Source organism: Coenobita brevimanus, chromosome 13, assembly GCF_032717465.1.
Source record: "Coenobita brevimanus isolate Jiangsu-jjx chromosome 13, ASM3271746v2, whole genome shotgun sequence".
In the NCBI taxonomy this organism is placed as follows: domain Eukaryota; kingdom Metazoa; phylum Arthropoda; class Malacostraca; order Decapoda; family Coenobitidae; genus Coenobita; species Coenobita brevimanus.
Window position 1 is genome coordinate 57,014,529 of NC_136966.1, and position 26,838 is coordinate 57,041,366.

The 26,838-nt window shown below is 42.2% G+C and overlaps 1 protein-coding gene across 1 annotated transcript in view; it reads left to right on the forward strand.

The window, feature by feature from the left end:
• The window catches only part of LOC145414397 (uncharacterized), a 321,717-nt gene that overhangs the window by 269,608 nt on the left and 25,271 nt on the right, over positions 1 to 26,838 (forward strand). The window contains exons 34-35 of the mRNA XM_080283937.1: positions 11,028 to 19,151; positions 24,467 to 24,538. Of these exons, the coding sequence (XP_080140063.1) occupies positions 11,028 to 19,151; positions 24,467 to 24,538 (8,196 nt within the window). The remainder of the gene's footprint in view (positions 1 to 11,027; positions 19,152 to 24,466; positions 24,539 to 26,838) is intronic.

A 26,838-nucleotide genomic window follows, 5' to 3' on the forward strand; every position in this document is an offset into this window, starting at 1 on the left:
AGTGGCTTGACGACGCATCAGCTGTTGACTTTGGTAGGTAATATACTGGCTTGCCATTATGTTTTTTTCTGACAATATCAGGTTTATATTTATGATGATATGGTATAATTAACACTGTTGGAGCATATATCTTGCAATAGAGAAATTCTGGACCTGTGCTCTCATAAACAGAAATTTATCTGCTGGCCAGCAACCGTAGTGCTGTTTACAATCATCATTGATAGACATGTAAATCTATCAAAGCATATTATTTTTATTTATTTAGGTGGTAGCCTTTGAAGTGAGGTTATGACTTAAAAGGACAATGAAGGAAGGTATTGTAATGGTTCATCCACCTTATCTTGGTGAAGATATCATCGTTTTGCAGCTTATGTCCTGCAGCTCAGTGGCAGTACAATGGTTTTGCATCCTTACCATAGCACTTTTTTGTGTCTAGCTTTATTTTCTGCTGTTATTCTCTTGATATAGCTCAGCATTCAGACTGGAGTGATGGCCTTTTTAGACGAAGTTAGAATGGACGGAGTGTAGATCTCGGGAATGAGGAGATGGGATGATATTTTAATTATGTTTCTATGATGACGGATTAAATTTTTTGTGTCTGTTTTGCTTATCACCCAAACCATGTTTCGCCATTGCTCATGAGGTAGGAGACACATAACTTGGGTTTTTATGTCTAAACTTGAATCAGAAAAGAAGTAGCTCTCAGTTCCAGTCTTCCCTCAGTGTTTTTGTTGGCAGTATGATTGCAGAGGAGTTACCATATCTGTATGCCAAATACTGTATGCAGTTAGGGATCGTTATTTTATCATGCATATTTAAGAAAGTTAAAGGTAACTGAATATGTATTCTTTAAATGAATGTGTATACATTAATTGTGTAGGAAGAGCTAGGTATTTAACCCATGGATTGCGAGCCACAGCTCAAGCTGGGTAGTGTCGCATTGCAAGCCACATCTCAGGTTGTGTTAACCTTCCAATGGCCTTGCATCACCGCTAACTACTCCACCCCTACGCAAACTTATGAATGGCGCTATGCAAAGACGGAGAGAGAGGGAGAGATTTTTTTTCTTTTTCACTAGATGATGCCTTGGATGTTTATCTTCAAGTTTATAATAAACAAAAACTATATATATATATATATATAATTTTTTCATTACACCTGTACGCAAACTTACTCATGTTGCTACACAAAGACAGAGAGGGAGAGAGAGAGAGATTTTTTTTTCACCAGAAGATGCCCTGGATGTTAATCTTCAATTTTATAATAAACAAAAAATATATATATATATTTTTTCATTTTTTGCACACCACGGGGTGGGATAAAAAAAGGTAATTGCACAATCCACAAGTTAAAGAGGAAGACTTAGAGGATACTGTTAAGTAAGCTATTAATGCCAGTTTTTCTCAGCTAAACATATACAGTAATTATCCGACTGTGTCTTTTTTCGGATATTTGTTGTCTGAAAATAGGTCATTAGCGTGAATGTAAATAATTGATTATGAACGATGAATGAGACTTTTTTATGTGCATTATGTGTGAAAGAGAAGAGGAGTGCTTGAGAGTTTGTAATTGTAATATGTGAGGCTATTTAGTGTGCTGGTATTTTTGTAAATACAAAATCTTGTGTGCCTTTTTGTCATACCATGTTGGATTCCAGACTGAGATGTAAACTACTTATTTTCTTCATACAACTCTTTCCTTTTACATTGGTAATGAGGGATTCTGTTGATTGCATGAAAGTATACATTTTGCGCTCATTAGTTAAATTATATCCATTCTGTTTTCATATCATTACTAAAACAACTCTTATAATGTTGAAAGAAGGTCAAGGAATTTCATGAAAGATTTTTCTTTTATGGACTGTTCAGGAATCACAGCAGTGCAGCTTTTTTCTTGCCTCATCACATTTACGAGTATATTTCATCGTAACATAAGTTGTGGTTCTTATTATATAATTTAAGAGGTTGAGGTATTCAAGTGCAGATTCGTCTGTGTTGAGCATCAGAAATACAGTATTGCTGTTTGCTTTCGTAATTGGTCGCAGTGAACTTCTAACATTATCATAAGTGAAGCAAGCTACACCATTTGTTTGTGTGTATGTGTTTTTTTTTAAAGTTCATGGTACAAGTCCTGTGCCAAAATTGTTATTTATTTTAAGCATTTTTAATACACTTCTTAGTTTATAATTTTTAAAAATATTTTTTGGTGAATGGAGGTATGTCAGCCAGTAAAATGTTTTATGATGGAATTAATTTCGGGCCACCTGTCAAATAAATTAATGGAAACCATCATATCGATAGTTTGGGGAAATGCATATATTCTCGAAGTCCAATTTAAGTATCATATAAATTTTTAGCTACGATTTTTGGCTGCATTGTGTTATCCTTTATTCTCCCAGGTATTCAAGCTTAGACTATGTTGAAAACAAACATATGACATTTCATTATGGGGTAAATTTTTTGTGTACCCCATAATAATTACAGTTTTAATTGAAAAAGTACAACCCAGTTACAGTGCAGTGCATTAGGTATGCAAATGCATTTCTTTCCTGTACTGTAGGAAGCTCTTAGATTGTAAGGAACTCAGCTTCCTGTTGTCAGCCATTCTAGTGTTATTTCACATGAGGAACCAAAACTGGGTTTTGCAGAACCAGTATTTGTTTTTGTGCTATGAGGAGGCAATTGTCATCAGCTATGGGAGAGTAGGTTGACTGACCCTAAATGACTGCAGTGAAGCTCTTTGTGGTTTTGAAACAGTCTTAGTCTGCCACTTTTGTGTGGAAAGTGGTGCCATAACTACCATGCATTTGTGAAGCAGTCAGAACTACCCCAAATATTTCAAGTAATTTAAATGGTGCACCATAGAAGAGACCCTGGCTTTGAGCTAACCATCATCCTAACCCCATTCCCAACTGACACTTGCATGTAGGACTGTAAACTGTATGAAATGATTCCAAGAGGATGTAGAGCTAATCGGATGACCCTTGGAGCCCTCAAGCATTTCCCCCACCACCCTTCCTTTTCTGTCATACCTCCCATTCCTTCTTACCATCCCGTGGGTATAGCCAGAAAAATTACTTGGGGGGACACATAAGGACAAAGAAGAAAGGGGATAAGAAACATAGCATTATCAGTAAATTCGAAATTAGCTGAATGCTTTATAGATGAAAATGTTTTGGCCCACCAGTTTTACTGGATAAGAGTGTTTACACTCTCATGTTAACCTACTTACCTTGTCCCGGGCTCCTGCGCTTTTCGTGGGGCAACATAGGATTGGATGGTGGATGGATGGATGGACCAAACTTTATTGTATTAACCGTCAGACATCCTTGAATCACCCTCAGATGAATAAAATCATTGTGTATTAGCTGGAATAGAGTACTAGAGTTGCTGTGACCATGGGAGTGTAATTGGTACCAGTATTAGCACTCAGGCCCCTATGACTCACTTTCAGCTGAGTAAAATAATCTATTATTAAGGTGAAATAGAGCAGTTGTCCTGATCATGAAAGGGCTAATGTGAAAAACACTTGGATATAGGGAGCCATGACTCCTTGGCCTGCCCTGGTTGTGTCTCAGCTTAATCCTCCCCCTTTCTCTCCCTAACTCCTCTCTTCCTCCCTCTGTCCACTCATCCTCCTTTCCATACCTCTCTTTCCATCCATCACTATCCCTTTTCCTTACCTGACTCTATTTCCTCCCATATTTTTCTTCTTTTCTCTCACTTACTCCATTTTTCTCTTCTTCACTTGAATCACTTATTTTCCCCTCCCTCTGTGCCCATCATTCTTTTTACTCATCCTATCCTGCAGTGGTTTTCCTTTTCCTTTCATATGTCCTCCCTTGCTTTACATTTCCTTCTCCTCATCTTTCATGTTTCTCTCCCTTACCTCATTTTTTCCTGTTCCCTCCCCATTTTGCCTCACCATTTCCTCTCCATTTCCTCCCGTGCCTCACCTCCTGTTTCTTTCCTTCATATTACAGTTTTCCTTCCTCTTTGCCTTCTTCACCAGTTCTGTAGCAGAGTGGTTATCATTGCTTTCTATGAAAGCTGCCAGACTATTGGTGCCAGAGTCATGGTTCATATCCTGGTACAGGCATGTGGCACCACTTGACTCAGGCGTTGATTCACCCTTAATGGGTTGAAATGTAAAATAAGTACCTATGATGACACCCAGTGGAGGTAACTGTGGTAACCTGGATGATACAATGGCTCAAACGTACAGAAATGACAATGATTACCGGTAGGTGGATGTGCAGTGCGTCCCTGCGTGCAAGGCCTGGGGGGGCTGGGTTTACTTTGGAAGAGTGGAGAGGTAGGATGGGAGTGGAGTGTATTGTTGTTGTGATGAGGATAGGTAGATTGAGATGGTTTGGGCTTGTGGAGAGGATGGGGGTTGATAATTGGGTGCAGAAGGTGAGAAGTGTTAATATTGAGGGTGGGGCTGCAAGGGGTAGACTGAAAAAGACGTGGGACGAGGTCATTAAGTGTGACCTCAGGGCTAAGGGACTGAACAGGGAGGCTGCCATAGATTGTGCAGCATGGAGAGCTGCCATTATGTGTCCAAGGCTGACATATGCAAGCATGATGGAGCCTTCAAAAACGAAAACGAAAATGAAAACGATAGTGGGTGAATGACCTTCCACAGGCTCAAAGGCCTAAGGTATGGAGATAAGCAATACAACTAAGCATCTCATGGCATCTGCCCCACATTTACTTAACTCCCTCCTTTTGCCTTCCCTTCAACCCTCATATTGTCCAGCTCCCTCACCTTAACCGCTCCCCTCCATCATCTGACCACCTCGTCCCATCTGTCCCTCCGCCTCACCTCACCTCACTTTGTCTTGTCTGCTCACTTTACCTCATCTCCCCCTCCCTTTCACCTTGCCTCCTCATCACCACACCATGCCTTCCCTGCCTTAATCTGATTACCTTCATCCATATCTGGCTTCTGTGCGTCATTCAGGATCACATAATGTGAATGTAAGCACTTTTTTGTGTGGGGGAGATACTGAGTGGTAGCCTTGGGATTCTGTCAATTCCAGTTTTTACCAGAGACTAAGAGTTAAGTGGATATTGATGTTCATTTGTTTCTTGCTCATAGAGTTCAGGAGGATCAGTAGAAGTGACCTGTCTGCTAGAATGTATTCATAAAATGTAAATAACATACTTCGAGGGATTAAAAGTGAATGTAATTTTCCTCTGGTACTTGTGAATACCCATGTTGGCTGATGATGTAATTTAGGTTTACATATATAGATAGATAGGTAGGTAGATAGATATAGACATAGGTATATTTAAATAATATACTCACACACACACACACACACACACACACACACACACACACACACACACACACACACACACACACACGATCACGATCACGACCATCAAGTGATCCTGACTGACCCGGTGAATTACACACACACACTGTGTTCAGAAAGTATCTGACCACATTTTTTTTCTCATTTACCAGTTCGAGGATAGGGGTGGGATTTTGTATAACACAGTGCAGGACCCTTGTGCACATTTATGAGTAATGCCAGCTGTCACGAGTGACCCAGTTGTTGTCAGTCAGCCTGTGTTCATGGTCGTGCATCTAACGCTCGTCGTGTTTCCATGCTTGGCACGATGACCAAATAAGTCAAACAATGTTAGTGCATCAAATTTTCCCCAAAACTATGCAATACTCAAGTTAAAACTATCAGGAAGATCCAGCAAGTTTTGGAGAAAGAAACCATAGGGGTAATGCAAATACAGGAATGGTACAGTCACTTCAGAAATGGCCAAATGTCGGTCGAGAGCGATCCATGTCCAGGGAGGCCATCAACAAGCAGGCATGCTGAAAATGTGAAGAAAGTCTGCGGTTTGGTCATGGGAAATTGTCAGTTGACTGTCAGAGAAATTGCTAATGAAACTGGAATCAGTGATGGATCAGCGCAGAAAATTTTAACGGATGATTTGGACATGAGAAGAGTTGCCACCAAGTTCATTCTAAAGCATCTTTCACGTGATCAACAAGCTCTGCGGATGACCATTGCTCAGATATGTTAGAGTGTGCAAATTGTGATCCAGACTTTCTGGAGACTGTTATCACTGGAGATGAAACATGAAACCAAGGCATGGTCGTCCCAGTGGAAGCATGCAGGGTCACGTCGGCCAAAAAGCCACGACAAGTCTGTACCAAGGTGAAGTGCATGTTGACAGTTCTTTTCGACTACTTTGATGTTGAGCCTCACGAATACATACCAGAAGGTCAGACCATCAAGAGACACTACTATCACGATCTTATCTGTCATCTTCATAATGCAGTTCAGCAGAAGAAACCAGACCTTTGGAAAGTGGCAAGTTGGAAGCAGCACCATGACAATACCCCTGCCCATCCTTCTCAACTGATTCAGGAATTTTTGGCCAAGCAAAACATCCCGCAGATCTGGTAGGCTCCCTGCTTACCATTGCTCACCAGCCATGGCTCTGTGCGACTTCTGGTTATTCCCCAAGCTCAAAACTCTGCTGAAGGGTTCCCTATTTGAGACGAGAGAAGAGATCATTATGAATGCAACAAATCATCTGCAGGAGATACTGAAAACTGGCTATGAAAAATATTTCAGGCTGCGGGAGGAACACTGGGCTACATGTGTCAAGTCAGAAGAGGCCTGCTTTAAGGGGGATTAGTGTCCTAGCTGAACAGGTTAGCTATTTGTCTTTTTAGAGCCTAGGGTCAGATACATTCTGAACAGACCTCATACTTGTATATGTATATCTGTACATATGTACACTGTAGTTGGTAAAGGACTCACTTTGAGACTGTATTATAGCTGCTGTCAGGTAATTGTATTCAGGAGAGGGAAACACCTAGCTGGTAGAGAAATGGAAAATTGTTATGGTTACTACTTTCCAGGTAAATGATGTGCTGTAGAACTGTATATTGACAACCAGTTGATAATTTCATTCAACAAAGGAGAACAGTAAAATAGTAATAGTCAGTCCCTTATAACTTCCAAGGCTAAGCTATCATAGCCCAGTTGATGACCAACCTACTTCCTTTGATGGCATTATGAGATAAAAATAAACTACAGCTACCTCTTTGGAATTGAACCTAGATAAAACCATTATTCCCATTCGGTCATTCTAACCAGTAGATAACCAGGTGCCCTAGAGGGAAACCTATAACAGAAAAAGTGTTAACTGCAAGAGAAGGAAGGTTACATAATGCAGCCATTGAATTTTTATGATGGAATTGTTTGTGTGAATTATTTTTCACACATGACATTTTTGATAATTAAAATCCAAAAATTTATTGCATAAGTATAGATATCTAATTAATACCTGCAAATGTTACTCATGTTTTACCATTTTGTGAGAAGTGGTGTTGACCCTGTGGTAATCATGTGTCAGTGTTTTAAAAACTCCTTTTGGTATGAGTTTTGAAACTCATAGGTGTCTTATAGAAACTCGGATAGGTACATTTTATCACAGGTTCTGGCAGTATCATTAGGCTTCCATTTGACAGCTTGTCACGTAATATCTCTTTAGCTTTAGGTTGTGGAAAGCTTAAAATAATTCAGCCCTTGCAGTAGGCATTCATTTCTGCTGCTTTCTGAATCTCATTTTGTTTCATTACTACTGTTATTGCTGTCTCCATTTGTGCTTTTTGTTATGGTTGCTGAGTTATTTGCATTACAAAGTTTAGGATTCTAGTAAACAAATGTTTACTGAAATTGGCTTGTGTGTGTTGTCAGTTTACTTCATATAGTTCACAGTACCTAGATATTTAAAAATTATGTGTCCCCCATAATGCCTTAGTAATGCCTCTGTCTTGTCACTTTTAAAACTAAAAGAAAATATAAACAAGTGAGTCAGCGCCAAGACCAATGAGAAACAAAACTTGTGCTATTTAAAAGTTGAAGATGGACTTGAGTGTAGGTCAGCTGGAAGGGAAAGATTTTGAATTACAGTAATGCAGATTTTACTGTATTTATTAGAATTCCCCATAACCCTAAAACTAGTGTCTTAGACTGTATATATATATATATATATATATATATATATAACACAGTGAAGTGTTTCTAACTTTCTAACTAGCATACAGTAGTTTGTTCTAGTTCCTTTTTAGACTAAATTGGGCATCAGTAGTCTTTGCTACATAGCATTTTTGTTCACTTAAAATGCCTTTAATCCCACCCCACAGTAAGCATAAGTGGCTGAGAGTCCCTAAACCTGTCCTCCTTTTCTGCAGGACAAACAGGCTTTAGAATTAGCTTCAAGTTTGATCTGTCTAGTTGTTTCAGTGTATCTGTGTCATCCCCCATCACTGTATGCCCACCCCATCACAGTTTGCCCTCCCATCACTGTATGCCTAATTGCTGTATGCCCCTTGTCTTTGAATTACCCCCCCCAGCCCCCCCACTTCTCTTTCACTTCAGCCTCCTTCCCTCCCTTTTGACCGCCTCTCTTTAAGTCCCTAGTTTGTAGGTGGCGCCAGACTTATTGCATTTATTTTTTGCTGAGCATTGACTTTAGTGCTCTAGTGTGACCCTGTGTTGGTATCAGCTCCTCCCCCTGCCCCCTCCTCCCATCCTCCTCTCATATTTCCACCTCTTTCACCTACCTTTCATCTTTATGCCTTGTCCTTCCTCCATCCTCCTTCTCATAATCTCTCCTCCTTCACCAACCTTTCACATGTATGCCTTGTTTCATCCTTTCCTTCTTGCCTTTTATCCAGACTTTTTGCTTACTCTCATTTATCTTGCCTTCATCCACAGTCCTTGGTTTGCCCTCTCTCCTTTTCCTCTAATGCATACCTCTTACATTCACATTCATTGTTTCCTCTGCCTTATTCTTTACATCTTGTCAGTTCCTCTTGCACCATCTTATCCATCCTGCTTCTTGGATATCATTCCATTTTTGTTTATTTCCCTTTTGTTTGCTTCTTTTCATTCTTCTACCTCATTTAAAATAAGATGAAAAAATTCATCCTCCTACTGTATAATCATTTGGTTAACTCCCTTTTCAGTCTTAATTTGGTACAATTTATTTACTAATTACTCATCCATCTCTCCTTCACCTTGGTGCTTATATCTTTCTTCTGTATTTATATCTAACATTTCTGTTCATGCCTCTGATCATCTTGAATATTACAGACATATTTTCACTATACAGGTTTAGCTTTTTCTGAATTATCTATACAATACTCACTGTTTTCAGACTCCTCTCATCTGTAGGCTGTCTTTCACCATTAATATCTCAAGATTTCCTTTCCTCCCTTTCATATATCCTTCCCCTATTCTCTCCTGTGTTTCCTGTCAGTCCTGTTGTCACAGATCTTTAATCCTTGCTCCACAACATCCTCATACTCACACCCTAGACTTTCTTTCTACATCTACTTTTACTGTATTTCATTATTTTACACCTTGTTACCTCCCACCTTACACCCCCTCGCTCCCTTCCTGAAGTCCTCCCCACCACAGCTCTCCCTTGTCCACATCTAAGTGTTCACAACCACTGGCTTGTACAGAACCAAGTTCACACACTAGTGCCGCAGAGGTAAACACTTGCAAGTCTTATCTCAAGGGAAAGAGAAAGTTAACCAGATCAACAACAGTTTATGTCTGCTTGTCCAGTCAGATTAAGAGTTGTATAAGTTTACATCCACAAAATATTTCAGTGAGATTGTTAATGTTTCTGAACACCAATCAATAATGAAAATATGGTATATTTATATGTACATGACAAGACTTGAAATGCTTTGCTTTCATTTTCCCTTGAGGCAGTCTGGCTGCTGTTAAAGCTATATGCCATCCATAAATTTTATCTATTGTGTAATAACTATATTGGACACACATATGGACTTTTTTTTTTGTAGTGCTTTCTTTCTTTTTTCTTCCATTTTTTTAAGCAGTTACATTTTTGTATGTCTATAGTATTTTTTTTTCTTTTACATTTAAGAAGCATGCCTACTTAGTATTGATGTTTACCTAGATCATTTACAAGTTGTGGTTTTGTTTACTGTAAGATGAAATATTATACCATATTTCGTTTGTGCTTGTTATTACTTTTTTTTTAGTTCTTTCATTAGTTCCAGTACCTGCCCCATTTATAGCAACTATGACTAGTGGTATGCTGAGTTGGAATCGTTAGTTTTAGCAAAAGGGAAGCTTCTTAGCATAGGGCATTACACCTGTGTCTTGGAGGGGAAGACATTGGGTTGTTTGAATTGTCTTGAAGCAAAAGCACTTGATTTGGGGGGAATCACTTTAGAATTTAAAAAAAAATAGTAAATGGTTAAACATAGGTGATATTGGATACATTTAAGAGCGAGGTCTAACGAAAAGCTTGTTGAAATTTTAGTGGCAGGAAAAAGTCAAATGAAAAGCTTGTTGCAATCTTAGCGGTGGGAATTGCAGTCTCAAGTTCGCATTAGTTGACACTTTGCACGATCCTGGCATGAGCAAAACGGTTGAGGGTTCAAGGCAGTCACATGAGATAGAGCCCTCCTGCTTGGTACCGCAACCTCCATCATGCAACTACTGATCGGCTTTTTCACCCCATAGTTCCACTGTTTATCACTGGCATTTTTGCTCCCCATTTTTCATAATCATTGTTTTCATCATTGCTTGGTGCAAGAGATTGATTGGTGGTGCATTGTGGGTTGTATTGTAGTTTGTGCTTTAAGTTCATTGCAATTATTACCACAGGTGGCACCACCACCACAACAGTTATCGACACCATAGCACCACTGTAGCAGTCACCTTCAGTCACTAACACTTTTGACCTCTCTACAGCCCAAACACATTCACCACCATCACCATCACTACTATATTCACAACCACCACCACCACCACCACCACCACCACCATGTGTCACTGTCATCAGCATCTATGCTAACATCACACCCACCATCCTTGCTTCCCTCACTGCACCCCCCTGCCCCACCCTGGCTGTGGGAGGAGGGAGGACTGGTAGCACAGGTGTAGAGGCATTGCTCCCCAGCTTCCACGTATCTGACCTCTTCTTCTGTGGCAGCGTTAACCTGGCAGCAGGCAGCACCCCAGAGTGTCCCGCCCCATGATGACCTCAGTGACCTGCCTTGCCATGCCCTGCCTCAAGAAGTACCCCTCCAGACTGATCAAGAAGAGTCTGAGGCCCCCGAAGATTCTTCATCCAAGACCGAAGAGAGAGGATGTAGCCCTATCACAGTGCTGGAGGGGCGAGGTATAGCAGGAGAGGCCAGTCCTGAGTCAGGTAGTGCAAGTAGTCCAGGGCGGGGCAGCTCTCACACAGTAACAACCACTACCAGCTGGGGGGCCCCACTCTCCACCACCACCAATATTCACATCAGCGACGACGATGCATCACACTGCCTTCACCTTACACTGATGTCAGAGAGCCACCTCACCTTACACCCAGGGCACATTCTTCATCACCTCACCCAGCAGGAGGCACAGCAAGCAGGCCTTGACACAGCAGGCTTTAACCTAGACACTGAGTCAATACAGCACCAGTTGTTACAAGAGAAGTATGAAACTGAGGTGGTGGAGAAGGACAGTGTAGCAGAGGTGGAGAAGGAGACAGTGGAGGTGGAGAAAGAGGCTGCAGAGGTGAAAATAGATGCAACAGAAGAGAAAAAGGAGGGTATGCCACCTGAATCTCAACAACAGGAGAAGAAAGAGCCATGCACCTCATTAAGAGAGCAAGTGGTGGTGTCACAGAAAGCACCAGTAGAGGCAGGTAGGTCAGAACCAGATTCTTCTGTGATCAGCAGCAGTGAGGAAGATGAAGGAACGGCAAGTGATGGTGTTCACAGACGCTTGAGTCCAGTTGACCCTGACAGTAAAGATAAAGCCAGCCTTAGTCAGGAAATCAGTAAAATAGATGATACAGCCAAGAAATCTCAGAGCACTTTACCAGAGAAGGTAGTTATGCAAGAAAGGGATGGGAAGGATATCCACTTGTCTCAGTTAGTTGAGGACGAAGCTGTACAGTTCTCTGACCAGCCTGAGTGTGACATGGCTATAGCATTGTGTGAGGACAGTACTGTTGCAGCCAGTGAGGTCACAGCATCATCAGCACACAGACCAACGACTCTTATGATCACTTCGAACTCTAACGAATCTTCAGACGACGCAGAGTGCAATACGAACGACCCTGCCAGAGGTGGGAGGGAACACGATTCAGCTGACTCCCGTGACCTACAGCAGGAGGGCCAGATGGCTGTAAAGATGGTGGAGCAGTTGTCAAAGATGGTTGCCACAGAGATGTTGGTGCCAAGTGAGCACCCCCGTGAGAGTGATGGAGGCACTGTGCCTCGCCCAGAACGGCCAACACGACCAGCCCCTCGCACCACCACCTTGGTAAAGGTGAAGGTGGAGAAACGACCAGTGGGCAGTCACAGGGGTAGCCATGAGCACCAAGTGGTGCGAGCACCCTCTGTTGAGGAAGAGGTGAGGGGTCTAATGCAAGAAGTAAAGGAGGCTACCAGCCAGATAAAACAGGAGGTTAAGGAACTGAGACAGGCTGACACCCCTACTCCTGACACTCCCACCCCTCTCAGGGAATTCAAAGAGTTCCTTAACCGTGAGGAGGAGCAGGAGCAGGAGAGACTGCCCACCATCACAGAGACGTGCCGCGAGAGCGAGGAGGATCCAGCTCTACTTGCCATGGGAGGTGAGCATTATCCACTTGCTCCCAACCAGGCATTGGCAGAGCAGGAACAACCTCTACCAGCACAAGCCTTCAGAGATGAGAGTAATCATCCTGATAGTGGGTACTCCACCCTAGAGGGTCGGTATGCTAGTCCATTTGACCCACCCTCAGTCACCAAGTATGCACCCTCCTGCAGTGAGATGGTCCCAGAGGGGTCCTCTGATGAACTTAGTATTAAGTCTGAGCTTGAGAGTCCTTCAAGCCTTGTAGATGTGAGTGAGTTTTACCCTGTAGGTAGTGTAGATAGTGCTCCCCTGTCTAGCTCAGAGAAGCAGGGCAGGTCTAAGTTTAAATCCTTTATTCAGAAAGTTCGTAAGTTTACAGTTAGGAGTAACTCTAAGAGTCCGAGTAGAAAATCTGAAAGCCAGGGAGAACAAGGAGAGAGAGACAGTGTGAGACAGAGTGAACAAGAATATAATAAAGAGGGGATAGGAGGCAGTGACTCAAGCAGGGATGTTAGGGAGAAAAGTGAGGGGACACCATCACCACCTCGGGAAGTAGTGAAACAAATGACAAAAAAGAAGCATAGGAGACGGCTTAGAAAACAAAGATCAAAATTTGAGGAAGAATATGTTTATGCCAGTGTTTCAGGAGAGGTAGATACAGTAGGAAATGTGCATGACACCCAGGCAGTTTCAGTTGTACATACATCAACCATTGCTACTTCCACAACAGAAGCACCATTTACAGTAAATTCACTCTCAGAAGCACCCAACACAGACACCTTGCTTGAGGAAATAGCACATTCTGAGCCATCACCCACTGCAGTACACTTCACACATACCTCACTAGTAGATGCACATGATAAAGAATATGCATCCTGCACTGCTTCCTCTGTTTCTGAACTCAGAACAGTGCAGAAACCAGATCTCACACAGGTTGTAGAGTCCCCTACTGGAGGTGATTCTTATCAGAAAGAGTGTGGGACAGGGGATTTACAGGCTGCACAAGTGTCTCTTGACTTACCTTGTGATGCACAAATAGATGAGGAGGACAGAGTCATGGAGGATGTCAGTGAACTTAATGATAAAATATCACTTTATGAGCTACCATATTCTGATACAAAATTTATCAGTAAACCAGCTAATGATGAGGTTTTAGAATTAAAGATGGTTGATCCATTGCCTCTTGAAGTACCAGCCAGTAAACCACTGATTTCCAAGGCAGCAGCTGCTGACATGATGTTCAGTAACCCCTTGGCTGTGGAGTCAGAAGGCAGTGGAAGTTATGTTAGTTCTGCCTTGAAGGAAGGCGAAAGTGATAAATATTGTGATAGTAAGAACAAGGCAGATGACAGTAATTATGAAAGTGATTTGGCATCTCACATAACTCTCCATAAATGTTTTGATGATGACATTAAGGGTGAACATGACATCCTGGAAGATTCCCTTAATGTTACGGCACACAAGAAAAAAATTCAACATCGGTCACTCTCTGCCCAGATAATATCGCCCGATGAAGCCTACACAGTCATCCCTCCATCAGATGAGAATGGTGATGTTGAGGATGATGTTGATTTTGTAGATCTTCCTGATCAAGGCCTTGTGGAGATTCTGGAGACTGTGATTGAAGTTGATGAAACAGACATGGAGGAAGCAGTGGGAGGAAAATGCCAGGGGATAAGAGTCATTAGAGAGGAGGAGGAAGGGGAGGATGTAGATGTCAGGCCTTCAGGGCATCATGGAAAGTTGGGTGAGGAGCAAGAAACTAGATGGAAGGCAAACATTGATCTCGAAAAGATGTGGAGGTCAGAAATATGCAAAGAAATGGATGAGCTTATCGGTAGTGAAGACAGCATCACAACAGCAACACCTGATCGAACACAGGAAGTGGAAATCCAGCTACTCTCAGAAGTAGACATGAAGACAATAATAACATCCACCAGTTCAGTAGGTGAGGATATCAGATCTGTCAATCAGTCGCCCAGATCCACAAACATAGGTGAAGGTGATCAGAAGATGAAAGATGACATACTTCCAAAGCAAGAGAATCTATCCCTAAGAAATGATGGAATGCAAGGAATATTCCAGGGAGAGGATTTTGTCACAGAGCAGTATGCTTTGGAGGCAGATTCTAACACGCCAGTTGTCCCAGTTGCTAAAGAAATGAACATTTATGATTGCAAAACAAAAATAATGCAAAAGAATGGAAAAGATAAAGATGAACAAGATATATATGCATTGAAGGAAAAACTGCATGAAGTTATTGAGCAAAGCACCATGCACAGCTTTCCCCCAGCAGTGGATAGTGACATGGAGGGCAGTTTCCCTGAGGACTTCCAGATCACTGTTCCAGATGCTGAAGAAACAGACACCTGGTTAAAGACTATCCAAGAGTACCAATCACTCATGACTGCCAGGGCCTTGGATTCAAATAGAAACAACACAAGCATCATGGAAGCAGGAAGTAGGGAGAACTGTCTGGAGGAAGGAAAGAGCACAGAGGATGAATGGGGAGAGGAGGAAGAGGAAAATACGGGGGGGCTCAGGGAGGGAGACAGAAGATCAGAAATCATGAAAGCGTTCTGTGAAATTCAGGGAGTAAGAGAAAAACCTGACCTCCCACAAATGCAATCAGTAGTAAGCATGAGTATTAATGTTTCTACTGACAGTCATGAAGTTAGGGAAGAGGTAACAGATCATGTTGATATAGTGACGAGTGAAAGTAATAAAGATGTGTCAAAGGTGAAAGAGGAATGTATGCAACCTGTAATATTAGACACTGGACAGAAACCATTACAACAGGATTTAAGTTCTGGTAAAGAGGATGAAGGCAGATGTGACTCAGCAGGTACAGCAAAAATTTCTGAGAAAGGTAACATTGAAAATGTAACCTTAGTTGCAGAAGTAACATCATTCCCTGTAAAACAAGAAAATGAAATTGCTGTGATAGGGAAGGAAATGATATGTGTGCAGCAAGATTTACCAAATGAATTAGATAGGGAGAATTATTTACATCCAGTTTCAGCACCAAGTGAGGCAGAGTCAGTGTTGTCCGATAAAAAATTTGATGAAGATGGTTTGCAAAAAGTTTCATTACATTCAGAAGCTTCTAGTGAGATTCAGCAAGTCGATAATGGTAAGATCCCTGGATCAGTCATTACAGCACTCCCATGTGTAGATGATACATTTGTAGTTATCCCTGATTTTGAGGAAAATAAAAATAAGGTTGAAACTGCAGAGGAAGGTGTTACAATTGGGGATGAGGAGAGTAAAGTAACTGGCAGTATGAGAGAAATGAGCATGAGGCTAGACCAGGTGGCTGAGGAGCTTCGATCAGTGATTATGACATTGGAGCGCACACTGGTTGCTGGCCAGGATAGAACCATTAGCGTGGGCCCCATCATGGACCGCCTTGGTCAGTTAGAGCAAGAAGTGGTTGGTATGAGCACAGAGTCCAGTATTTCTCCAGTTGTTGTAGCTGATGACATCCCTACCCATGACACAGCCTTTACTCCACAGGATCCACCAGCCTCAGCTTTTAAGACACATATCTATGGTGAAGGAGTGAGAGTGCCTGGCAATAAAGAAATCAAGATGCCAGTTGGAATAGGAACAGACTCGGCCACTCTCTCCATTCCCCACAGCCTCAGTCCTTCTGGAGAGCTTAATGGAGGGGACATACAGGATGCCACCACAGATGTGGAGGAACTGTATAGTGAAGGAGACCAGTCTCCTCTGCTTAAGAGGAAACCTCTCCTTGCCCCACCCAAGCTGGATACTGGGGCAATAACAGACACTGAAGATATGGACCTTTCCGGAGAGGAGGAGGAAATAATTCCTGAGAAGAAAGATTTGCCATCGGTGCAAGAGCTTGGTCTTTTGCCAGAGCCTACCAAAGAGGTGATCAACCTCACGGAGGGTTATGCCAGAGAAGCCAGTCCAATCATGGCCTCAGAGTCGGATCAGGAAGATGACACAGCAGATATACAAGGTCGCCACAGGAAGAACTTAGAAAAGGTAGATCGTCAGAGCCATCTTGATCTTCCTGGTGATGATGATCCAGATGGCCTGACTGATATGGAAGACATGGTGGCTTCTGGGGAGGAAGAAGAGGTGGCAGAGGAGGTGGAGGATTCCTTACCTGAGCACTATCTCGACCAGGCTGAGGGGGTATCTGACAGTGCCAAAATGAAGCCACCTCCCATGCCCCCCAAGATCTTTCTCACCAAAGAAGATGAATCAACTGATGATGAAACAACCAATAAGAGACTCGGGCACAGCAAACACAAGGCTGAATTATGTGTAGAGACAAAAGCAGGCGGAGGAACTACAGATGTAGAGGAACTGGCTCTCAGTGACAAAGCTGAGGAGAAGCAGAAGGTGGGTGTAGAGGAGAAGACTGAAACTAAAAAGTTGAGGAGGAAGAAAGTTGTAAGAAGGAAGGTGGCACCAAAGAAGCCAGCTTCCACAGGTCCCAGTAAAACCTTAGAAGCACCAGCTGCTGGAGATGAAAATGACCACACTGATGTGGAGATTCTGACGGGAGACGAGGGTCAGACAGCACTAGAGGATGATGATACATTGACAGTGCCAGAAGATGATCTGGGTCCTCTGACAGACTCTGAGGATGTGGAAGCATCAGATGCTGAGGAAGTTGATGATCTGGCAACGCAGCCTTTGGACAAGAGTGAGCCATTGGTCTTTCCTGAGCCACAGAGAGAAAGAATTAAAATAAAAGAAGTAGAGGAGCCAGCCAAGGAAGAGTCTGGGGCAGAGACAGATGAGGAAGGCTTTGAACTGCAGGATCATGAGGATCAACGTCCACTGAACCCTCGTCAAACAGTGGTGCATGAGCCCATGGTGACCATGGCTCGGGAGGCCCTAGAGGCAGAAGAGCCCAGTGAGCCAGTCCTTACCGACACGGAGGATATGGACATGGAAGATCGTGAAGAAAATGAAATGGTGGAAGAGATGATCAGCCGTGTCCCAGAAGAGACAGAAATATACACTATGAAGGAACTTGAGGAAAACATGGGTAGAATCTCCAAGAAGGAGATGGTCTTGGACACGGATGCTGAACTAATGGAGAAAATCAAAGAGGCCGAGGCAGCAGGGTTGACTATTCAGCAGGTCCTAGCTGAGGAAGCCACCACTGATGTGGAGGACCTAGATGATGAGGATGAAGACTCCAAGGCCAAAACATCCAAAGTAGCCAAAGCAAAAAAATCCAAGGCAGAAGGAGAGACTGATGAGGAGAGTGTGACAGAATCTGATGTGGAAGATGAAATACGTAAGCCCAAGAAACAAGGTGCCAAGCGAGGCAGGCATAGGCTGCCAATTGCCCCACAGTTGTCTGAAGTGAGGTTTGTAGAGACAGAACAGGGGCCACTTAGCATCATTGTCACTCCAGAGAGCTTAGAGAACAGGGGTGGAAAAACACCAGAGGACCAGGTTACCAATGTAGTCTTCTTAGAGGCAGATGACCGTGATGAAGCAAAGACAGATGTGGAAGAGCTGTCTGGTGAGGAGGAAGAGGAAGTAGAGATAGTTCCTTCGGAGATTGACCGTCCCCGGAGTCCATTGCCACCCCATTTGAAATACAACGTGTTGCAGAGTCCCAAGAGGGAATTGGTACACATCAAGGAGGACAAGTACGGGGTTCCACAAGTCACTGTCCGTAAGCTCAAAAAAGATGAGCTGTTTGTGTCAGACATTGAAGACACAGGTGCCACTGACACTGAAGATATTGAAGTGTCAGAGGAGGAAGCACTGAGGCTTGTAGGTGTTACAGAGGACTCCACTGCTGAATATGAACTGCCTGAAAGTAGTATCACAGAAGTCTCCTCCAAGATATCCCATGGTAACAAAATGGCCCTGGATGAGGCTGAAGATGGTGGCACAGATGTAGAGGAGATCACGATATCCAAAAAACCTCGACACAAGGCCAAGTGTCAGTCAAAGCTGGCAGTAGATCCTCAGGATGAGGACAGCCACACAGACATAGAACTACTGAGTGATCAGGATGACAAGACCCAGCTGGCAGTACGAGGTGCCACACCAGGGGCACACACTGATGTTGAGGACTTTGAAGCTTCTGAAGCTGAGGAGGTGGATGAAGCCCCACGAGAGGATGCCCCCACACCAGATATCATTCGAGATTCAGCCATTAGGAAGACCATTATCTTTAAGGAGGGCCCACATGGCACCACCTATACAGAGGATGCTCAGGTAGCTCCTGAGACCACCAGTCTCTTGGGAGTGGAGGCTGAAGGTGGTGGCACAACTGATGTTGAGGACCTGGAGGTTTCTGGGGCAGAGGATGAGCCTCCTGAACATCCAGCAGTGGAGCTTCCAGAGCAGGAATCCTCCAGTGTGGATATATCTGAGAGGACAAATGCTCCAGCAAGCAGGAATGAAGCCAAGCAGGTGAAGGACAATCTTCTACTTCCTGAAGACAACCTCAACAGTGTGACGGATGTAGAGTCTCTTGGTGACGGGGAAGGTAACAGGTGTGCATCTAACTCGGGTGTCTCATCAAGCCGGCCACTAACAGTAGACAGCAGTAGTCAGCTTCCTTGTCCCCCTTCACCCCCAACTCACTCCAAGCTCTGTAAACAGCCAGGGTTGTCTTTAGAGAGCGATCCATTCTGTGGGGAATTGACACAGCCTGTTGTTGTGGAGGCACAGTTAGAACAGTTGTATTACCATGCACCACAAGGTAAGCCAGAGGGCACTGAGGTGGAGCTTGAGGCCCATGATGGGTGTGTGTTACGACGCAGGCAGGTGGTGGCGTCTCTCTGCCAGGCCAGAGAGGTGCGGCGTTTCTGGTCCCATGACAGGAACTCCCCTCTCCTCCAGACTGAAATGGGTGACCTAACATTCCCTTATTCACGTAGGCAGGGTTATAAAACCATTCTGTATCTTGAACAGCCAAACCTCCTTGACACTATTAGCATAAGTGACACACTTTGTGATCCGAACTGCATTAACGATGATCGCATGTTAGATTTTGACTCATCCAGCACAGATTCTTTTGATGACCAATTTACATACCGTGACTCTGATATTGTTACTGTTGTTGATCGGCTCAGCCTTGAGACAGGAAGTAGCTTTGATGATCTCCCCAGTCCCCACTTGAGTAGCATTGGTAGTTCAGTTGTTGACTCACTATACTCAGACCAGTCTTTCAGTTCTGAAGCTCACCTTATTGAGTCTCGAAGTTCCATTTCAAGTGCAGTAGGAGGAGCTAGAGTAGGAACAGAAGTGCAGGAAAAAAGAGAAACAGATGAGGTTGAACAGGTTGATATAGAAGTACATCATGGTAGTGTCATTACTGTACAAGAGGACAACACATTAGGTGGTGATGGTATTGGTTCCCAGGTATCCCCCTCATGGTGTAGAAGTAGTAGCAGTGATAGTGCCACACCAGTCCAGAGTCTTAGTCTAGACAGCACAAATCTCAACCTCACTGAAGCTCTTTCATCGGATCATGAGCTGTCTGATGATGTATTTTCTGAAGTTGATAGTGGCACACTCATTAGAGATATATCAGTACCTGGTGACCTATCCCCTGATTATGGTAAGATGGATCTAGCTCCTGTGCATGAGGAGTTTGGTTGCTGTGGTGATCTCTTGGTTACCTCAGATCATAGCAACATGGATAAACAGGATTGCATCACAGTTAACACTCAAACAGCTTCAGGTAGCTCTGCCCATGAAAAGAGACACTGCATAGACTGTTCACGTTCGTGCTCAGACTCAGATGTTAGAGTAGAAAATTACAAGAGTGATGCTAGAGACACAGAACAGTATGGGTTAAGTGCTAGCAGAGTAGAATATGTTGCTCTGTCAGATGAGGATGGCTTTGTATTGCCAGTTACAGGTTCTGAAAGTGAATTAATCATCACTGCAAGAGGAGCTGGTAATGCAGTTAGGTCTGGGGAGTTCAGTAAGGACATGGGTGATTTTCAGTCAGGACAAACTGATCACCAGTGTTGTAAACCTGAATATTCAGATGAACAGACATACATACCAGAAAAGTCTTCAAAGAGTCTAGATTATCAAAGCCTATTTGCACAGTCAGTATCAGTTTCAGATAAGTTGGTAGTTGACACAAGAAAATTAGTTAAGCATCCATCACAAAATTTTCAGAGATTCATTCCTGCAGCCAAGCCAGTAGAAGCATGCATACAGAGTAACACAGTTCACACAATCACTTCATCAGTAAAAAGTAACACACAACAAGTCACCCATCTTGCTGCCTGTGACAAAAATTTTGAAGATTCTGGTGTTCATGCCCATCTTGCCTCAGGGAGCTTCACCTCTTCATGTGAGAGTGAGCAGATTTGTGAGAGTGATGAGAGTTGTGCTGTTAGTCTTGCAGATAGTGTGCTGGGTCTTGAGGAAAGTGAAGGTTCATTGTGCATAAACAGGTATCCTCATCATCATGACTTTCCTCCAGTATCAATGGGTAATTTCCCATCTCTTCCATCCCCCACGTTTTTTGATCATTCTCATGGAGCCAGAGAAGGTGCAAAGAATATGTCAACTAGTGAGACTGAGGATGTGGATAAACAGAGTTCAGAAGTCCCCCTTACTTGGCGACACACATTGCCGCGTGTATTCAGACAGCCCAAACAAAAGGTGAATCAGACATTAATTGAAGCTGACGGGTCTGAGAATAAATTTCAAGAAACAGTTAGGGATATTGTAGGAGTTAAAGGACTGATAAATCAGTGGGAAGAAATTGTTGAGGAGGAAAAACGTAGGTCCCTCCCTGCATCTCCCGCAATTGGGCGTCGCATTTTGCTGCCCTTTGATGAGAAAAAACAGACATCCAGGGGCATTTTGGGGATGGACTGCTGTAAAGTTAGTGAACATGAGGGAAGCTCTTTAAAAACAAAGGCTAGTAAGGAGAAAAGAATTAGTTCTCATACTAGGGAAGATGTTCAGATGAGGTCCAGTGAAAATGTTGTTGAGGAAGTAGCAAGGGTAGGTGACATAATCCAACAGTTTGAGGGTCGACTTATACTTGGGGAGAAGCAGAGCACCACCTGGCAGACCAGGCAGAGACTACCCCGTAGGGCCCCTTCTCCCTCACCTAGGAGTCCCTTACATCCCCGTAGAGTAGCCACAGTTAAACCTCTAAGAGAGCCAGTACCACAACAACAAGAAGCAAGAGCAGTGCAGGAAGATTCACATCAGTCAGAGCACTTGCCTTTAGAGCAACTTCACATTGAACAGCAGCTTCATGGGGAGCCTTTTGTGGACCCTATGGGAAGCTTGCCACTGGCCATGTTTGTGCCACGGGTGATGGAGTCACTCACCATCCCCAAGACTACAACGCCAGGCTCTCGGAGGCAGGCCAGCACCCTTTCATGTGTCCTATACCCGGAAGGTGAACTGACTTTTGAAGTATTTGCCATGCTTGTGAGGAATGCTAGGTGATGGGAGAGCTGCATCCACAGGTGTCATGTTTAGTGGCATCTGTACTGGATTAGTTTGCTGACATAGTGAAGGTGAAACATTGTCAAGCTTAGCTGTGTTGTATCACATGGTAGATCTAGTAGATGTATGTTGTAGATTCATAGGAAGAAAGTGAAGTACTGGGGTTTAGAGCATCAGTGAGAGTAGTGTAAGGTTAATATTATATTTTTAGGTGATACCAGGGTATTTTAAGCAACGTAAAGAAGCACACCTTTGTCTCAGAGGATCATGTGGAATGCTTCAGAGAACATTACATCTTTAACTGTTCAGCCCAGTAACAGTAGATAATGAATTCGATGCTTTAGTATTGCTTTTGCTTCCAGTTTTTTGGTGTGATATGTAGTGGCACAAGACCCAGTATTTTTAAAGGCTTATTTTTGAAACTCTCACATGTACTTGTTTGTACAATAATGCCTTTACGTTTTAATGTTTTGTATCTGTCCTCTTTTGTAGACTTCAGTTTAGTTCTGGCAGCTTTTTTTTTGTACAGACCTTTTGTTGTTACTGTTATTTATGTTGACAGTTTCTTTTTTCTCTTTCCCTCTTCTTTCCCTTCCTCTGTCAGCTCATTCTTTGTTTGGTAGACGGCCAAGAATAGAGTCCTACTTCTACAAAGGTTTTTTTCTCCCACAAGGTAAAGAGGGTGTTTGTTTTGTTACCAGCTGAATTCCAGTGTTTGTGTGACAAAGTATTATTATTATATTTATTTTTAAATATAGTCCTTTAGTGGCCCTCAAAGCTTTTTCTTTATGTACATGTCTTATTCCTAGATCTTCTGTTCAACTGTGGTACTGTATATAACCTACTTTTGTGCATGGCAGATTAACAAAGGCTGCAATAGCTTCTAGTGACTGATTATGTTTGCTTATTAATTTTTAGGTACAGTAAGTAAAATGGTGATCAGAAGCAGCTGTTGATAATGCCAGATTGATTTCTACCTTAATGAAGCTAAGCACTTCCTATAAATATTTTTATTTGAAAAAGATTGAGATAATTTATACTATACTGGAACTTTTAAAGGTTTTAAAAAAGATTGTGTTATAGTGTGTTTGTTCCAACCTGACAGAGATCCCTAACCTCTTTCAGCTCAGTTGATGGTCAAGTGTAGTCAGATTGGAGGGTTGATTTGGGTAGTAACCAAGGAGATTCATCTGTACTTCATAACTAACACTTATCAAATTTTATGTAACCACAACTTAGTGTTCAAGTTGTGGGAGTGGCCCAGTACCTTCAGGTGAAAACAAACTGACTATAACAGTATAGAATCCATGGTTATTCAGAACATCCCATGATATGCAATTTTTTGATATTCCATTCCTCATCATGTCTGTATGGCTGGGTGACATATAGTATTTACTGTAGGTAATACATTTAGCCCCTCATAGTTTTTCTTCCTTCAGTGAACTGCTTAGATACACTAAATGATACCCTGAAAATTTCTATGTGAAGTAACATATGTAAGAGTGTGCTTAGGATGAAGATAATGAACATGACTGTGAAATTATCTCCAAACCTGAATCTGAACACAGGTCAAGGCCCACATCATGTTCTGTAGAAGAGTGTATGATTTTACCAAGCTGTGCATTGTTGGCTGTGCTGTACATAATGCTAAGTGAGTCAGATGGGACCACATCAAGGGAAGAAGTGCCCTGCCATGCTGTTTGCAGGAGTATACTGTAACTTGTTAATGTCTCTAGTTTGTAGTATGGTAGTAAGCCTGTCTGAATTTTTTTTTTTAACCTGTTTTAGACTTACAGCATTTTTTAAATTGCATTAGCTGTGTATATCTCATCATAGCAACATTAGTATACATATATTAGTGCATTTTTTTTTTTAGACTTGTTTTGTGTTTGTATAGTTCTGCACATAAGTTCAGACTTACAGTATATGATATTTCTGTTGTTTTTTGTCACCTTTCCTCCATGATGTACTTTCTGCCTTATACCCAGACTTTTAAATTGTTTTCCTGTAAATCTCTTGTTTTATCATTAACTGACAGCAGATTGGTTTGGTTAAATATAATTTATGATTTTCAATTTTTGCCTGAACTAGAAGCAGTCCCAAGAGCATTCATTAGCAGCACCTCTTTGCACGACACTCTCACAAAGCAGAATTTAGTTGTGGTTTATTTTTTGAGACTACTGTACTTGTTTTTTTTATGGTCAGCTTATATCATTTCTCTTTCATGTTTAAAAGTAGTCTGGCCTCATAGTCAAAATTTTCCCCCAGTGTTGTATTGGTATTATTAGTGTGAAAGTAGTCTAATCAATCTGGTTGCTAATTTTATCTTCCTTTTTTTCCCCTCCAATTTTTTTTTTATGCTGTGACCAGGGACCCTTGAAGTCAGCCAGCAGCCAGAGCAGCAGCAGCAGCAGCCCTCAGTGCATTCCCCTCATGACCAAGGTAGATGAACAAGACCCAGTGATGTTCCCGGCACCCCAGTTATAAACACACACACACACACGCACACACACACCCACACACACACATTAATGGCAGCCAAAGTACAGAAATGATAAGAAAAACATGTGCATATGCTTACGCATACTTATCACTGCCTCACACCCACATATAAATATTTTATACAAACACACTCTCTAAATATTACACACACACACACACACACACTGTAGAAAGGAACAGATGTGTGGTAATATTTGGAAACAGGGAGGAGAAAGAAATGGTTAGGTCCATGAGGCTCGAGAGAGACACGAATCTGGTGAGAAAAATATTAGGCAAGACTGATCCCGAAGGAGACAAGTGGGAAAAAGTAATTGAGGAAGTAAGAAGGATAGGGCCTTATACAAAATGGGAAACAAGACCAATGAGATTCAAGTTGTCATCAGAAAATGTAGTAAATGATATACTTAAAGTGACCTGGAAACTAAGCAAAGAGGCAGGGATGGATAATATTATAGTAAGAAAAGCTTTGAATGAAGGAACAAGTAAATGAAAAAAATGATAAGAGGACAGTGGAAGAATGTAAAACTTTTTTTTGGAGAGTAATGGATATGAAAGTAAGGAAGTGGTATGTGAGGAACAAGAAGTGAAGGAAACTAAGGGGGATGGCTGTGAATACGAAAAAGAGAAGTTATTGGAGAGTTGTAGATCAGAAATTGAGGAAGTGGTACCGACGGAGAGAAGGAGAGATGAGGGTATAAAAAATATCAAAAATAACTTGAAGGTGGTATATACTAATGTTGATGGTTTAAAATTGGCAAGGCTTGAAATTAACGATTTCTTGAGGGTACATGAACCTGATGTCACGTGCTTTGTAGAGACCAAGTTACGAGAAGATATTGATGTTCATATGGGAGATGGTAAATGCAAACTGTGGAGAAGAGACAGAAAAGAAAAAACAGGGAGGAGTGACAATAACAGTGAAGAACAACATAAATGTAGATACCGTGGAAATGAGAGAAGGCAGGGCTGAAGTGATAAATATGAAATTAGAAACTGGAGAGAATGACAAGAGAGATATGCCGGTAGTGTATGTTCCCCCTAAGACAAGAGCATGGAATGATGATGAATACCAGGAGATGTTGTCAGATATGGCTAGTTATTTACAAAAAATAATTGAGAAAAGCAGCAGTATAATTTTGGTGGGTGACTTTAACTGTAAAGAGGTGAACTGGGAGGAATGGGATTAAGGAGGCAGCAAAGATTCATGGGGCACTATATTATTAAATATAACAATGAATAATGTGAAGACGCAATGGGTCAAAGAAGAGACACAGTTCCGAGATGAGGACACACCAGCAAGATTAGACATACTGTTTACCAAGGAAGCCGATGTAATCGAATCTTTGAAATATTTGTGTCCTATAGGAAAAAGTGATCATGTGGTCATTGAGTTCCAGATGATAATAGGGAATGTCGAGCCAAGAGACGAGCTTTATAGGCAGGGAAGACACGACTTTGGGAAAGCAGATTTTACAGGATTGAGAAAATTTTTCGAAAATGTGGATTGGAGAAAATTCAGAGAAACAAGAGAGATACAGAGGAAGTGGGATATCTTTCTAGACCTCTATAATTAGGGAGTGGAAAAATTTGTACCAAGAGTAAGGGGGAAAGAAAACAGGAAAAAGGAGTGGTTTAATAGAAGGTGTATGATAGCAAAAAAAGAGAGAGATAAGACATGGAACAACTGGGGAAAGAGAGGTAACAAGAGAGCAGAGGAAGAATATAAAAGAACTAGAAATGAATACACAAGAATACGTAGAGAAGAATAAAGGAATTTTGAAAAAGGTATAATAGACAAATGCAGGATGAACCCAAACTGTTTTATAGATTTGTTAATGGCAAACTGAAACAAAAGGAAGGAATCACCAAACTGAAAGTAGAAGGAGAGGTCTACAAAGATGCTGCAGTGCATGTTGAAATAATGAACAATTGTTTCCAATCGGTTTTTACTAATGAAAAGGAGTTTGTGGAAGGGGAGGGAGTTATTAGAAATGTACTGATGATAAAAGATATAAAAGTGGAGGTACAGGAAGTGTATAAATTACTGGAAACTCAAGATGTAAGGAAAGCCCCAGGACATGATGGAATTTCTAATTGGGTGCTGAGGGAATGCAGAGAACAACAGTTGGATAAAATTCACAGTTTAATTGTGTGTTCTCTGGAAGAGGGGAAAGTGCCTCAAGAATGGAAGAGGGCAAATGTGGTACCAATTTATAAGGGAGGACACAGGGAAGAACCCC